The 16,552-nt window shown below is 52.9% G+C and overlaps 1 protein-coding gene across 2 annotated transcripts in view; it reads left to right on the top strand.

Annotated features, from left to right (window-relative positions):
* Positions 1–16,552, top strand: part of DEF6 (DEF6 guanine nucleotide exchange factor) — a 49,086-nt gene that overhangs the window by 12,029 nt on the left and 20,505 nt on the right. The window contains exons 1-3 of one of the 2 annotated variants that reach the window (XM_075910415.2): positions 4,588–7,131; positions 10,920–11,060; positions 16,117–16,302. In XM_075910415.2, coding sequence (XP_075766530.1) covers positions 7,075–7,131; positions 10,920–11,060; positions 16,117–16,302 — 384 coding nt within the window. In that variant the 5' untranslated portion in view covers positions 4,588–7,074. Of the gene's footprint in view, positions 1–4,587; positions 7,132–10,919; positions 11,061–16,116; positions 16,303–16,552 lie in introns of those variants that run through there. The other variant, XM_075910414.2, reaches the window with a different exon arrangement.

Genomic DNA, 16,552 nt, shown 5'->3' on the forward strand with positions numbered 1-16,552 from the left:
TCCATGGGTCCGGACTTAATGCATCCGAAGGGAACTGAGGGAGTTGACAAATGTCATTGAGGAGCCTTTGGCCATTATCTTTGAAAAGTCATGGAGATGGGCAGAGATCCTGGATGATTGGAAAAAGGCAAATGTAGTGCCTCTCTTTAAAAAAGGGAAGTGGGATTATGCAGGGAACTATCGGCTGGTCAGTCTTTCCTCAGTCCCTGGAAAAATCATGGAGGGGATCCTCAAGGAGTTCATTTTGAAGCACTTGGAAGAGGGGAAGGTGATCAGGAATAGTCAGCATGGATTCATGAAGGGCAAGTCACACCTGACCAATCTGATTAGCATCAATGATGAGATAACTGGCTCTGTGGACATGGGAAAGTCAGTGGATGAGTGCTTGACTTTAGCAAGGCTTTTGATAGAATCTCCCACAATATTATTGCCAGCAAGTTAAGGGAATATGGATTGGATAAATGGACGGTAAGATGGATAGAAAGCTGGCTGGAAGGTAGGGCCCAGCGGGTAGTGATCAATGGCTCGATGTCAGGATGGCGGTCGGTTTCTAGTGGAGTGCCCCAAGGTTCAGTTCTGGGACCAGTTTTGTTCAACATCTTTATTAATGACCTGGATGAGGGGATGGATTGCACCCTCAGCAAGTTTGCGGATGACACCAAGCTAGGGGGAGAGGTAGATACGCTGGAGGGCAGGGATAGAGTCCAGAGTGACTTAGATAAATTGGAGGATTGGACCAAGAGAAATCTGATGAGGTTCAAGAAGGACAATTGTAGAGTCCTGCACTTGGGACGGAAGAATCCCAAGCATTGTTACAGGCTGGGAACTGAATGGCTAAGTAGCAGTTCTGCAGAAAAGGACCTGGGGATTACAATTTACGAGAAGCTGGATATGAGTCAGCAGTGTGCCCTTGTAGCCAAGAAGGCTAATGGCATATTAGGTTGCATTAAGAGGAGCATTGCCAGTAGATCCAGAGATGTAATGATTCCTCTTTATTTAGCTCTGGTGAGGCCACATGTGGAGTATTGTGTCCAGTTCTGGGCCCCAATTACTGGAAGATTGTGGATGCATTAGAGAGGGTACAGTGGAGGGCGAGCAAAATGGTTAGGGGGCTGGAGCATATGACCCATGAGGAGAGAGTAAGGGAATTGGGTCTATTTAGTCTGCAGAAGAGAAGAGTGAGGTGGGATTTGATAGCAGCCTTCAACTTCCTGAAGGGAGGTTCCAAACAGGCTGGAGAAAGGCTGTTCACAGTAGTGACGGATGGCAGAACAAGAAGCAATGGTCTCAAGTTACAGTGGGGGAGGTCTAGGTTGGATATTAGGAAAAACTATTTCACTAGGAGGGTGGGGAAGCACTGGAATGGGTTCCCTAGGGAAGTAGTGTAGCCTCCCCAGGAAATGAAATTAGGGGGTATGATGCTTGAATTTACATGGGGGGGGGGCTGGGCCGATGAGGGGTGAGAGCGTGAGGGTGAAGGTGGGCTGTATGGCACCATAGTTCACAAAACTGGAGGGGTTTGGGGGAAATTCGGGAGGTATACACCATAGGGGGGTGTATAGGGAAATCCCTGAGTTTCTATCCTTAGAGGTGTTTAAGTCTCGGCTAGACAAAGCCCTGGCCAAGGTGATTTAATTGGGACTGGTCCTGCCTAGAGCAGGGGGCTGGACTTGATGACCTTCTGAGGTCTCTTCTAGCTCTCTGGTTCTATGATTCTATGATGAGTCTCTTGCTGTGGCCGCTGTTACAGCAATGCGGACACGGCTGTAATGCGTGGAGCAGGGAGTGAACTCTCCCGGGTTCTCTTGCTGGCTCGGCTGCGGCGCGGCACATGACCTGGGACAAGTCTCTTGCCCCTTCAGGGAGGGAGTCTGGCCGGCTGTAACCGGGAGCTGATGGCAGCTCGCAGTGGGTGAGACGTGAATGTCTTTGCCTGTGCTCTGCGATCTGCAGGTGAAAGCGGGATGAATATTCCCCTTGTTCCCTCCAGCCTCCAGAGTGAGGGCAGCCAGTTTGGACTGGACGTAGATCTGGAGGTTTCATCTCGTGACCCAATCTTTCATTGAAGATTCCTGGGGACGATCCTGAGGGTTGGCGACCCTACTAGGAGCACAGGCCACTATTCCTGCAGGCTGCTTTGTCCTGCCTTTCTAGTGAACTGTGACTAGTTAGAACTGTTCCGCTTTCTGACTGACATCTGTCCCAGCCAGTGGGGCACTAGTATGGCAAACCCAGGGGGTGTGTTGTGCACGTAGGTAAGCCCTAAGATTTTGGAGAAGCAAGCAGGCTTGGGGGCGAGGGGGGGAGCTAATCCTCCCTGCTCACAGTGTACCAAGGTCTCTGCCCTCTGCTCCAGGAAGCAGCGTCTCTAGGAGACAGTGTTTCTGGGCTGGGGGGAAGCTGAGTGGCTAGGGTTGTACCAGCATACCAGGAAGTCACCGTGTCAATGAGATTTTGTAAAGTAAGGTGAGAAGGTGGATGAGGTGTGGGAGAGCGAATGTGAAGGTCTATGGGATAGGTTGTATAAAGAGAATTGGTTGGAAAATTGTTCTCTGATGGAAAATTTAGATGCAGATGGAAAAAACAAACCTCCGTGTGCATATTTTCTGTGGGTTGCAGGCACTTGCCGAGAAAATCTTTTTTTCTTGAAAACCCAACTTCCCTTTGAAAATACAGAAAAGCTTTGGCCCACCTTAGGTGCATGTTGGTGTGGCACCGATGGAATTGCTAGGATTCATTTTCAGAAACTACAATACTGTTATGTCAGGGATCAGCAGGTGGCCTGTTACATGGAGTCTTGCACATTTTCCCTTGCGTGCAAGCAGTGTTCAGTCCTGGAAGAAGAGCAGCGCTGTCCGTTTGTGATGCAGGCTCATTGGAGAGGCCTTTGCAAACAGCTGCAGAGTTTGCTGGATGCCTTGATCTACTAAATACTTGGGCAGGTCTTTGTGGGAATTGGTCTTTGGTGTTTGGGCTGCTGTATCAGACAGAGGGGACTGCACAGGTGCTGTTTGTGACCATTTCTGTTCCAGGACTGGTGTATGGCATAAAACTAGTTAGGCTAAGAAAATACCCAGTATAAGCGTGAGTTATTTTCTTTTCTGGGGGAAACTTACCTTCTCAACCTTGGCATCTACTATAGCAGAGGGTCTATAGGGAGGCAGACTCAGGGAACAATAGGCCTTCTCCATAGGTCAGGATTCAGTGCATCCGAGAGTACTGGAGGGTGTTGGCAAATGTCGTTGAGGAGCCTTTGACCATTATCTTTGAAAAGTCAAGGAGATCAGGAGAGATCCCGGAAGATTGGAAAAAGGCAAATGTGGTGCTCATCTTTAAAAAAGGGATGAAGGGCGATCCAGGGAACTATAGACCAGTCAGTCTTACCTCAGTCCCTGGAAAAATCATGGAGGGGATCCTCAAGGAATCCATTTTGAGGCACTTGGAAGAGGGGAAAGTGATCAGGAATAGTCAGCATGGATTCACAAAGGGCAAGTCGTGCCTGACCAACCTTATTAGCTTCTATGATGAGGTAACTGGCTCTGGGGACATGGGGAAGTCAGTGGATGTGATATACCTTGACTTTAGCAAAGCTTTTGATACGGTCTCCCACAATATTCTTGCCAGCAAGATATGGGAATATGTATTGGATAAATGGACTGTAAAACGGTTAGAAAGCTGGTTGGAAGGATGGGCCCAGCAGATAGTGATCAACAGTTCAACGTCAGGTTGATGGTTGATTTCTGGCGGAATGCCCCAAGGATCGGTTCTAGGACCAGTTTTGTTCAACATCTTTATTAATGACCTAGATGAGGGGATGGATTGCACCCTCAGCAAGTTTACAGATGACACTAAGCTAGGGGGAGTGGTAAATACACTGGAGGGTAGGGTTAGGGTCCAGAGTGACCTAGACAAATGGGAGGATTGGGCCAAAAGAAATCTGATGAGGTTCAAGAAGGACAATTGTAGAGTCCTGCACTTGGGACGGAAAAATCCCAAGCATTGTTACAGGCTGGGGACCGACTGGCTAAGTAGCAGTTCTGCAGAAAAGGACTTGAGGATTACAGTGGATGAGAAGCTGGATATGAGTCAGCAGTGTGCCCTTGTAGCCAAGAAGGCTAATGGCATATTAGGTTGCATTAAGAGGAGCATTGCCAGTAGATCCAGAGATGTAATGATTCCTCTTTATTTAGCTCTGGTGAGGCCACATCTGGAGTATTGTGTCCAGTTCTGGGCCCCCAATTACAGGAAGGATGAGGACACATTGGAGAGGGTCCAGTGGAGGGCGACCAAAATGATTAGGGGGCTGGAGGATATGACCTATGAGGAGAGGCTGAGGGATTTGGGTTGGTTTAGTCTGCAGAAGAGATTAGTGAGGGGCGATTTGATAGCAGCCTTTAACTACCTGAAGGGAGGTTCCAGAGAGGATGGAGAGAGGCTGTTCTCAGTCGTGACAGATGGCAGAACAAGGAGCAATGGGCTCAAGTTACAGTGGGGGAGGTCTAGGTTGGACATTAGGAAAAACTATTTCGCTAGGCGGGTGGGGAAGCACTGGGCTGGGTTCCCTAGGGAGGTGGTGGAATCTCCATCCCTAGAGGTGTTTAAGTCTCGGCTTGACAAAGCCCTGGCCGGGTTGATTTAGTTGGATTGGTCCTGCCGTGGGCAGGGGGCTGGACTTGATGACCTCCTGAGGTCCCTGCCAGCCCTGGGATTCTATAACGATGATTCTATAAACATTGGCTTTTGCGTATCAACCAGCCCCAGGTTCGAAGTGAGCAGAGAAGGGAATCACCTGAGCTCCCGAGCCCAGCTGCCTACCCCTGTTAGTGTATGCCTGCCCAGGGAGGGGTGTTCATGGAGCACTTCCTTGGAGGTGCTGATGCTGCTCTTGCAAAACTGCGAGGAACTGGCAGCTGCACAGCTGGGCTTCAGACCCGCCTCTGGGCAGGAGTCGAGCTCCAACCATCCGTGGCTGGCGCAGAGGCCCTTGGCTCTTGGGGCGGGACACGACTTTTTGCATCACCATAGAGATGGGGACGAGGCTTGGTTAGAAAGGCAGGAGCCTGGCTCCGGGAGGGGGAGGGAGCTCCCAGAGCACGTCTTGTGCTGCTTGCGGTTTGATGGAGAGCTCTGATAAACGGCTTCAGCGCAGCTGAGGAAAGAAGCATGCGGAACCAAGTGAGCTGCTCGTGGGGGTGGGCGCTGTCCCAGCCATGTGTGGCTTGGCCTGGACCTTTGGATACTGCAGCTTGTGCATCCCAGTGAAGGACACTGGAAAGCAGGGTCTGTGGAGCTGGGTCAGTCCAGACTCGGTGCTTGATCCTGTACTGCATTGTAGCCTCCACCTTGTTGGTTATCACACCTTCCTTCCAACAAACACTGCACAGGCCTGGCTGTGCTTGCACGCATGCGCACAGACACCATAGAGGAGCGCGTGCAAGCAGAGGTATCCGTGCACAGCAACTCGGGTTCGTGAGCACAGTTACCGCACCCTTATCTTGTCTCTCCAAGTTCTTACCTTAGGCTTGGCACCTGTGTTCCCTGTAAGCTGAGCACTCGGGTGACCACCTAGGAGAGAGTCAAATACCACCAGCTAATTAGCAGACCACCAGCAGTGTGTGTTTCTCTAGGTGGTGCACATTCACACATGCCTTGGTGCACAGAACAACATTTATTCTGCACACTGATGGAAAAAAATAGAGGGAACATTGGTTGGCACGCATCCTGGCCATCTCCCACCCCCTAATGCTGTTGATCAGTGAGGATTCCTTGCCCTTCACTAGTTCCTTTCATCTGCAGGCTACACAGCACTTTCTAGGCATTCATGAATTGAGCCTCCTAATACACGGCGTGTAGGTAAGACGTTTTGCTTCCACCACCACTGGCAAAATGCAGTTCATTCTGGGGTGGGTGTGGTTGCTGTTTAACAGCACACAGTAATGCAAACAGGCAGTGTGGAGCAGATGAAGGGGAGGGGGTCTGATTACCCATCCTGGGAGTTAGGACCCTGGGATAAAGCAGACTCTTCCACTCCTGATCTCAGCTAATGTTGTACCTGGTACTTGTATCATACAGCCGTAGGCAGCAGTATGGTCAGACGCCCACTGCACTTAAAAGGGGGCAGGAGGCAATATGTTAATGCGAACTGACTTGGTCAAGAAGAGCTCCAAATGCCGAGCCTCTCGTGTAACCTCAGGCTTGTACTTTATCAAACAAAAGCCAATTTGAAAATGAAACTCCAGCCACTGTGGCCAGCCAGTTGTGAACTCTCAGCGTGCGCGGTCTCCTCAGCCCAACAGCCTGTGATCAGAGAGGGGGCAGTATGGCTCAAGGGACTGGGAAGCCACTGACCTTCTGAGTGACCTTGGGCAAGACACTACCCTGCCCCGGGCCTCAGTGTCCTTCCCCCTTTGTCTTTGTTTTCAGTGTAAACCCTTTAAATGGGTTTTGTTGCGGGTGTGAACCTCGCACGAGGGGACCCTGCTCTCAGCCGGGGTCTCTGGGGGGCGACTGTACTGGGAAGCAAGTTCACTGCTGCTCCTCTCGTGTGGCCTGTGCACAGGTGTATCCACCAGCACTGGTGCTTGTTAACCTCCTGGGTGGCTGGCTCAGCAGGTTGCTCTGGATCACAGTGTGAAGGCCACGTGTGCAGACAGACAAGCCGCAGCCGCAGCCTTGCCAAAAGGGCCCAGCGCTGTGTGTCTGGGCACCTTCCACAGCATTCTCCCCCAGCGCTCTCAGGCCAGCGTGCATCAAGCACGTGCTTTGCTTTCTCCTGGCCGCTTTCTCTCACTTTCCCCTGCCTGCTTCCCCTCTAGAGGCATGTTTGACTATTAGTAATGGCTTATTGATATTATTGTTGAGTGCAGTCCTACCCCTGCCCCGGGTCTGTCGACATTCCCCTCCCTTAATGCCTCCTACACAGCAAATAATTTAATCTCAAGAGCATCCTAGGAGGTAGGCAAATACATATATTGCATGGATGGGGAAACTGAGGCAAGGTGGTGAAGGGATTTTTTTCCCCCCAAGATCCCACAGTGAGAGTCACGGGTGGACCTGGGGACCAATTCTCACTCCATGGTCTTCAGTTTCCTTCCTGCGGTGGAGTTGTTCCGGGAGCTGAGGGCCTACAAGGTATTTAGGGATTTCCAAATGCATTTAAATCAATGGGGGTTGGGCACCCAGGTGCTTTGGAACCCCCCGAGGTATCTAAATACCTTTAAAAGTCTGGCCTGAAGTGACCTTTCCCAGCATGTCGACATCTGACACCACCCCCAGGGCTGGAAATACCCTTCCCACTATGGGCAGCAGGTATGCCAGGTGCGGGGAGATGTAGCCTTCCCAAACCACCAGCCGCACCCCTCCCCCAGAATGCCTGTTGTAGGCGGAGTCTTGCTGCCCCCAAACACCTGCCCATCCCTGTGCTCTGGATCCGGGGACACTGGGAACAGGCTCCCTGCCCTCCCCATGGTGCTGGGGGTGAGGAGGTTGGGGCTGCGTGTTGCTCCATCTCTTTGTAGGGGGGCCGTGAGCTCCCTCTGCATCCAATCACAGCGCTGCTCCGGTTCAATTGGCATCCCCCAAATTCTAGGCCCTATCCTGGGACAGCGTCTTGGGTACGACAATCTCACGCTGAGATGAAGGAGGGCCCCTCGTGTGACCACTAGGCTAGGTAGCCCGTTGCTGCCCTAAGCTCTTCCGTGCTGCCTGCCACCTACGGACGCTCTGCGTGTGTCTGTCTTGCAAAGAGATCTGTGTGTTGTCTGCAGGCAGCATGAGATTGTCTGCAATTCCCCCCACAAAGGCTGTGGCTGAAACTCTCCTCCCGCCTTCTTTTTGAAGCTTTGAAATTTGGAATCCGAGCTGCTTTGATTAGTCTTGATTAGACCGGGAGCAGAAGTCGGGGAGAATCAGCCAACCAGTTGGCTAGGAGGGGGGCGGGGGAGCGAATCAGCCAGCAGGGAGCAAGATTGACCCGGGCTGTGCAGATTTCAGGGTGCTCCCGTCCTGCGTGAGTCAGTCTGCCTGCAGCTCCACCACACGCTTGACCAGCGCGCAGGAGCACGGACCGCACTGCCCCTCCTCCTCGCACACAACCATGGCTCCCAGTGCCGATCGCACCCCGCCTCCCAGCCACTCCCCCCGCCCCCGCCAGGTCTCGCCTGGCGCCCAGGTAGAAAACCAGGAAATACCAGACATTGCACATGTCCCGTATTTTCTGGATTTTTTTTTTACCAGGCAGAGGGCCCAAAAACCAGACTGTCCGGTAGAAAACCGGACACCTGGCAACCTTTATTGGTGGCTGAGGTCACATGGTATGGTTCTCTTCCCTGGTTGGTTGAATACTTTTCTTTTTTGCATCAGTGCATGGTTTGTGGTGCAAATAGTGTCCGGTGTGAATTGGAACCCTCCCAGAAAACAAACATGCAAAGCAAGTGATGTGTTTCATTGGAGTTAACATGCACAGGATGTTTAGGGATTTATCCATATTTGCTGCAAAGTCCATTTGCCTAGGAGTTGCAAATGTAACGCCAACAGACACCGGTCATCGGTGAGCGTGGTCGAACCTGGGTCCTCTGGAGCAAAATGCATGAGACTCTGCTGCAGGGACGGGCAAAATACGGCCTATGCATCTGATCTGGCTGGCCAAACATTTTCCTTTAGCCTGCCATGGCCCTGAGGCCTCTAAAGGTCCCATGGCTCAGCAGGGGGTCCAGGCAGGCTGTCGGCTATGGTCCCAGCTGTGCTGCTCCTAGAAGCGTCCAGCTGCTGCTAGCAAACGTGTCTCTATGCCCTTTAAGAGCTGGGAGCGCTATGGGGCCTCACCCCCCTGCACCATCCTCACAGCTCCCCATTGGTTGCTTTCCAGCCGTTAGGAGATGCAGATGTGGATACTTGCGGGTGTGGGCAGCAGACGGAGACCCACTGCCTCCTCCCCCCACCAAGAGCTATGCAGAGACACATTTGCCAGCATCAGCCATTATGCCCCTTTTTCAGCTTTGGGGAGGCCACATCTGGAGTACTGTGTCCTGTTCTGGAGACCCACTACAGGAAGGATGTGGACACATTGGAGAGGGTCCAGCGGAGGCGACCAAAATGATGAGGGGGCTGGAGCACATCACTTATGAGGAGTGGCTGAGCGATTTGGGTTTGTTTAGTCTGCAGAAGAGAAGAGTGAGGGGGGATTTGAGAGCAGCCTTCAACTTCCTGAAGGGAAGTTCCAAAGATAGAGAGAGGCTGTTTTCAGTGGTGAAAAATGGCAGAACAAGGAGCAATGGTCTCAAGTTACAGTGGAGAGGTCTAGGTTGGATATTAGGAAAAACGATTTCCCTAGGAGGGTGGTGAAGCACTGGGATGGGTTCCCTAGGGAGAGGGTGGAATCTCCATCCCTAGAGGTTTTTAAGTCCCAGCCTGACAAAGCCCTGGCTGGGTTGATTTAGTTGGGATTGGCTCTGCTTTGGGCAGGGGGCTGGACTTGATGACTCCTGAGGTCTCTGTCAGCCCTGGGATTCTATGAAAGCCAGTTGCTTTAAGTAGCGTGGGGCCACCGTGGCATGCAGGCAATCTGCCTGTGTGCCCCATTGCACTGCTGGTTGGGAGCCCCCTATGGTAAGCACTTCCCAGACTCTGCACCTCATACTCCCTGCCCCATATCAAAATGCCCTCCTGCACCCAACTCCCCATAGACCCTGCACCCTCTCCTATGCTGCAATCCCCTGCCCAAAGCTCCCTCCTGCACCCAAACTCCCTCCCTTAATGTATCAAAATTCTGGAGGTGGCCCCCCTGCAGAAATTGTTGTCCCCCCCCCCCCCCGCTCTGCTGCATGAGCTAAAAAAGCCACATGCCTCTTAGTTAAGGCTGCACAGCAGACTCATTAATCTCCCTCTCAGTGGTTTTGGTGCCACTAGACAGGAGAGAACACCACACCCAGGAGCCACGTAGGTTATACTAACATGCCCATCACCATAGCATCTAGGCAGCACATACCAAACTAAGAAGAACGGCATTGTGGCCCAGCTTTTCCTGTCCTGCTGGTGTTTGTATTGTTGCAGCATCAAGAGGGTCTTAGTCATAGCCCACTGGGTAGGTCTGCACAGGTACAGAATCTCCTCAAAGTATCTCGAAAGAATGCCCCCCCCCGCCATTCTTCAAAAGAGCCAAAATTGAATTGCAAAGTAACAACTTGTGGGGGAGGAATTCCGGCCCCCGATTCAAATGGCACCAAATGAACATCGCTATCAATATGCTCAGAGGATTTTCAGGGACAAGTTCTAAGGGCACCCTAATAACTGTTTGTTCGCTCTGTGGTTCTGGGTCCCCGCCTTTCACTGTAGCCATGAAAAATTAATTTGCTTTAAATGGAGAAATAAACACTGGGATGCCCCCTATCGTCGCGCTGCCGCTCACAGCCGTACCTTTGGAACAGGGAGTTTATCCCAGGCTAAACTGGGGTACTTTGGGGGACTCCGTTGTTACACAATTAGCACATCACTGACGGCTTGTGGGAGCATGAGGATGCCTAGATGAGGCAGACGCGTGTTGCGTTCACAGCATATAAACAGAGACGTTAGCGCGAAAGCTACACTATAACGAGTCTTCATCTCTTACCGGTCAGAACCAAAACACACAAGGACGGAAGCCAGAGGGAGAAGCAGGCTGCTCCCTAAGGGTCCAACTCACTCCACTTTGTTCTGCGCTGGTTCTCAGACACTTCCCTCCAGCCACTCAGCCTGCAAGCAGGCCCAGCAAACACCCCGCTCTTAAAGCAGTAACTAGCCCAGCCAGTAAGCCAGGCTCAGGCCCTGCTGGTTAGCTTGGTCAGCGCCGGCTGGCCGTTGTCCATGTGCGCCTGGTGGGAGCCGTCGGCTCGTTGCCATGTGGGGAAGCTGCAGAGCGCATCTGTTTTTATTTCCCCCACCAGGTGCTCTCTCACAACCTGTACACGGTGCTGCGTATCCCCCACGACCCAGTGGCGCTGGAGGAGCATTTCCGGGACGATGACGATGGGCCGGTGTCGAGCCAGGGCTACATGCCCTACTTGAACAAATACATCCTGGATAAGGTAAGCCCCTTTGCTTTCTCCTCACTCCCCCCTGCTTGGGGGCTGGTGGCATTTCACTCCTCTCCTCTCCCTTTAGGGCACCCCCCTTTGTGGACTTAGATGTCTTCTCCTTGGGAAGCACCATTGGGATGGGATTGAGGAGTCGGTGTCTGACGGCCGCCATCGTGGCCGGCTGGAGACCTCCAGAGCTAAAAGCACCAATGGCTCCAGCTTGAAATGAAGCTTCCTAAACAAGGCTGTAACAGATTCACAGCCTCAGAGGAACTGACCTGGCTAGGAACCGGGCGGGGGGTTACCCTGAGAACAGCCTGAGGCCTTAATTTACCCCCGTGATGCATGTTGCCATCCAGGTAAAACATCACCCCGTCCCCTCCCACTCACCCCGCCGGTGGCCGCTTTGTCCACCCGGCTCCAGGCCTTTCCACCCCATTGCCGGGGGAGGGGGAGTTCAAAAGACAGGCAAACGCCGAATGGTACTGGCTGCTCTTTGCAAACAGTCACCCCTTCCACTCCGCCACCTCCTGCCGAGGGTGAGTCAGTGTTTCCAGGAAGGGGAGCGTAGCTCTGACTCCCGGAGGTGGAAAACCCAGCAGGAAAGCTCAGTCCTTTCTCCTTGAGTGGGATTTTTTTTTTGCCCTATTTGGTGGTTTGTCAGGGAGGACAAAAATAGCAGTTGACACCTCAAGCGACAGGTATTTGGGGTTTCCTTGTAGCTCAAAGGCAAAGTTGTTTCTTGAACCGAGTCGCTGTGACTTGTTGCTCTCTGGGCTGCTTCCTCTGGGCATGCGGGGAGAGGAAAAGTTACAAGCAATTTTCTTCACTGTGCTCGGCGGGGCCCCCTTCTTTAGTCTAGTGCTGGAACAGGACACTCCGCTAGCCAGGAGTAGGTGACTGCGCTTGGCAAGTCAGAACCGAACCGGGGCTCAGAGGTTCAGTGTTGTTTGCCAGTCCCTGTGTGCTTCCCCCTTAGCTCAGGGTGTGTCACCCTGTGCAGGACAGGGTGTGCCCGCTGTTCAGTAGGGGAGGTTGCCCGCCTAGGATGTGCCTTGGCCTATTCGTAGCTGCAGCTAGGAAAAGAAGCCAAGCCGTGCACACGTAGCCCCATGTGTCAGCATCTCACCAAAAGGAATCAGCACAGCGAAGCACGTTGCTGGGGCTTGGAGCGGGGGCCATAGTGGTCGAAACCTCTGCTGGGAAACACCCCTAGTCTCCAATGTTGTCAGCTGTCCACACGTGGAGCTCTTAGCCCTACGGATGTTAAATTGCAGCTATCTCGCTAATGCTGTAGTCTAAGGATGTTAAGGACTAGTTGGCTGTTCAATAAGCAAATGCTTATCGGATAGTCGCCCCCCCCCCCTTGCTGCCTCTATCAGATAGAGGCAGCGAAGGGTGGGAGGATGGGGTACTTCAAAGCAGCAGTGCCGCACGGAGCCTGGTAAGGAGCCCATGGCAGCATTTCAAGGGGGCAGCACCACACAGCTGATCCTTGGCTCTGTGCAGTGCTGCCCCTTTGAAACGCCACTGCGGTGTTTCAAAGAGGTAGCACCGCGTGGAGCTGGGGGTCACTCCCTACCTAACCTTGGGCTCCATGTGGCATTTCCGCAGAACCTGGAGTCAGCTGGGCAGTCCCCAGCTGATCCTAGGTTCCGTGGAAATGCCATGCGGCGCCTGGGATCAGCTGTGGAGTCCTGAGCTGACTCCGGCTCTGTGTGGCATTTCAAAGCGGTATTGCTGCATGGAGCCTGAGGTCAGTGGGGGACTTTGAGTCCTCCGCTGACCCCAGGCTCCATGCGGGAGCTTCCGCTTTGAAATGCCACACGGAGCCAGGGTCAGCTCAGGACTCAGGACAAGAGCTGGGTTGTGAAAGGACTTTCACAGCTGGCACCCACATGCGGTCCGGGGCCAATGGGAAGTCCTGCTGACTCTAGACTCCATGCGGGCTCCTCCGCTTTGAAATGCACAAGAGTTCTCAGGCTGGCTCGGGCTGCAGGCGGAATTCCAACTTTGAAATGCTCAAGAACCCCCGTTGGGGCTCCTGTACATTTCAAAGAAGGAACGCGGAAGTGCCTGTCGACTAGTAAATGAACCGATATTTAACATCCTTAGTGTAGTCAATACAATTTGTGTCGACTCCACGACTAATCGACTAGTCTCAATGGGGGTAGCTCCAGGAGCCAGCTGGAGCTGGGGCTGAGCAGTGCCAGCTTGTGCTGGCTCCCAAAGCCGCCGGGCTCTTCCTACATTTAAAATGCAGAGGTGCAGCATCCTGGAGCGGCATGAGCCAGGACTGCTCAGTCCCAGCTCGCGCTGAGTCCAGCAGCCCCTGCACATGGCCAGCATAGGCCACCGGCAACTGGGGCTGCTTGGTGGCACCAGTCCCTGTCCACAGAGTGGGGGAACTCATGCGGACAGGGGCTACCGCTGGAGCAGCCTCCCCTATCCCACCGTTGTTGCCTCTGAGGCAGACAGCACCATGGAGCCGGTGCTGGGGGGAACCAGCTCTTAAGCCGGCTCCCCCCCGGCACCGTCTCCTGCCCCCCCTTGGTGCCTCTCATAGCGGTGGCAAGCGGGGGGAAGCGAGTACTCGATACTCCAGTTCATGCTGATCGGGTCGCTGACCACTCGCTGACAAACCTATTTAGCCCAAGACTTGGAGGTCTCCTACTCTGCAGTGAAGCGGCACCAGGGAAGCTGAGGGAGCCGCAGGCTCTGTCTCCGCCCAGGAGTCCCAGTGGAGGAATATTTTACAGCTACACCTTGTTCATTGCCCTGCTAAGACTCTCTGGAATCACAGGGTTGAGCCCTAACTAGGTCAGCCCTGCTCAGCCCATCAGGAGTAACTACACCGAGTTTCTTGTGGGTGGGCCTTTCAGAGAAGACGTTTCAAAACCCAGCTCTGTCTTCCAGGCCATGAAAGATTGGAAGGGGGCGTTTGCTAAGAGTAAGTGGATTACACTGGTGTTTACAGTCCCAAATGTTCCCTCCCACCCTACCCTGGCGCTGTGCTATTGGGGGGCATCCTGAGGCAGTTGACTTGGGAGTGGGGGCACACAGTTTGTGAAGTACCTTCTGGAGAAAAAGTGCTACAGAGCTGAGATCTGATTGAGCCCTGTGTACTCACGGTCACGGTATTCCCTGCGTGTCAGGGAGCTCTCAAGTAATCACTGGCTCATTAACTCTGTGAAAGCCCCTGGACAGAGTATTCTTGCCAGCAAGTTAAGGGAGTCCGGATTGGATAAATGCACTGTGAGATGGATAGAAAGCTGGGTAGTCTGTCGGGCCCAATGGGTAGTGATCAATGGCTCGATGTCAGGTTGGCGGCTGGTATCAAAAGGAGTGCCCCAAGGATCAGTTCTGGGACTGGTTTTGTTCAACATCTTTATTAATGACCTGGATGAGGGGATGGATTGCACCCTCAGCAAGTTTGCAGATGACACTAAGCTAGGGGGAGAGGTAATTACCCTGGAGGGCAGGGATAGGGTCCAGAGTGACTTAGACAAATTGGAGGGTAGGGCCAAAAGAAATCTGATGAGGTTCAACAAGGACAGGTATAGAGTCCTGCACTTGGGACGGAAGAATCCCAAGCATTGTTACAGGCTGGGGACCAACTGGCTAAGCAACAGTTGTGCAGAAAAGGACCTGGGGACTACAGTGGACGAGAAGCTGGATATGAGTCAACAGTGTGCCCTCGTAACCAAGAAAACTAACGGCAGATTAGTTGGAGCATTTCCAGCAGATTTAGAGAAGTGATTATTCCCTTTTATTCGTCACTGGTGAGGCCACGTCTGGAGTATCGCGTCCAATTCTGGGCCCCTCACTACAGAAAGGATGTGAACACATTGGAAAGAGTCTAGCAGAGGGTTACCAAAATGATTCGGGGGCTGGAGCACATGACTTACGAGGAGGGGCTGAGGGATTTGGGTCTGTTTAGTCTGCAGAAGAGAAGAGTGAGGGGGGATTTGGTAGCAGCCTTCAACTTCCTGAAGGGGGGTTCCAAAGAAGATGGAGAGAGGCTGTTCTCAGTGGTGGCAGACGGCAGAACAAGGAGCAATGGTCTCAAGTTGCAGTGGGGGAGGTCTAGGTTGGATATTAGGAAAAACTATATCACTTGGAGCGTGGTGAAGCACTGGGATGGGTTCCCTAGGGAGGGGGTGGAATCTCCATCCCTAGAGGTTTTTAAGTCCTGGCTGGACACAGCCCTGGCTGGGATGATTGAGCTGGGATTGGTCCTGCTTTGGGCAGGGGGCTGGACTCGATGACTCCTGAGGTCTCTGCCAGCCCTGAGATTCTATGATTCTATGACACTGTCATGTTCAGATTCATGTGCTCAAGGGCTAGTTCCCATGCCTGGAAACTGTTGAAACATGAGACAGATGGATCAGGTTTGGGACTGGGACCTCAGTGAGCTGGCTCTGCTTCTGAACAGCTGGGTGACCTAGAGTGAGTCATTCCCCTGCTCTGTGCCTCAGTTTCCCCACCTGTGAAAGGGGGATGCTGATAGCTGAGACCAACCCTACTGCATAAAGAGCTTTGCAATCCAGGGATGGAAATGCCTGTGCATGCCAGGTATTGGCTGTTATGTATCTTCTGCTGCCTTCGGTTACTGGGCATAAATGGCAGAATGGCCAGGTCTGTCTGACAAGGGAAGGGTCAGCCTGGCAGACTTACAAGGTGGGTGTCATGACATGATGCCCCAGGTTCTCCAGTGGTGGGTGCATCAGTAACAGGCCGAAAGGCAGCAATTCTGTAGCAGAGCCCCTACTGCTCTGACCGCTGGGTTCCCGGTAGCGTGCTTTGTTTGGAGAACAAGGACCTGGGAGTTGGGACTCGGGTCCCCGCTCTTCCCGTGACATGCTGGGTGATGTCAGGCATGTTGCAACCCCTCTCCATGCCTCAGTTTCCTAGCTATGATATGGGTGTTACCTCCCGGGGGCGATAAGGGGTTTCAGGTCTGCAGAGCGCTTGGCACTCCTGAGATGACAGGCTCTGTAGTAGGCTGGTGTGTTATGCCCAGTGCTTTATAACGCCCTCCCTGGCTCCTGGCCTGTGACTGCAGGTGGAGGAAGGGGCTTTCGTCAAGGAGGATTTTGATGAGCTGTGCTGGACGTTGACGGCAAAGAAGAATTACAAGCCCGACCGGAATGGGAACAGCGTCGTGTCCCATAAGGACGCCTTCAAGCTCTGGTGTCTCTTTAACTTCCTCTCTGAAGACAAATACCCTCTTGTCATGGTCCCAGATGAGGTAGGAATTCTTCTTCTTGTCTGTTTCACACACCCTCCGTTCCCCAGCTTCCCCCCGGGACTGACAAATAACACACTGATGCAAGCTGGTCTAGTGGCACCTCTTTCATGACTACCTTGCATTGTTACAGCAAAGGATAGTGCTACAGGCTGGTACCGGAAAACACAAGCTTTTCCCCCCGCAATGGCGCCGGTTCAATTCCAGCCTGGGTTGGTGCAGAGCAAAGGTGTCATTGGCCAGGTGGAATTAG

The sequence above is a fragment of the Pelodiscus sinensis genome, chromosome 27 (assembly GCF_052426305.1).
Source record: "Pelodiscus sinensis isolate ZL-2025 chromosome 27, ASM5242630v1, whole genome shotgun sequence".
In the NCBI taxonomy this organism is placed as follows: Eukaryota; Metazoa; Chordata; order Testudines; family Trionychidae; genus Pelodiscus; species Pelodiscus sinensis.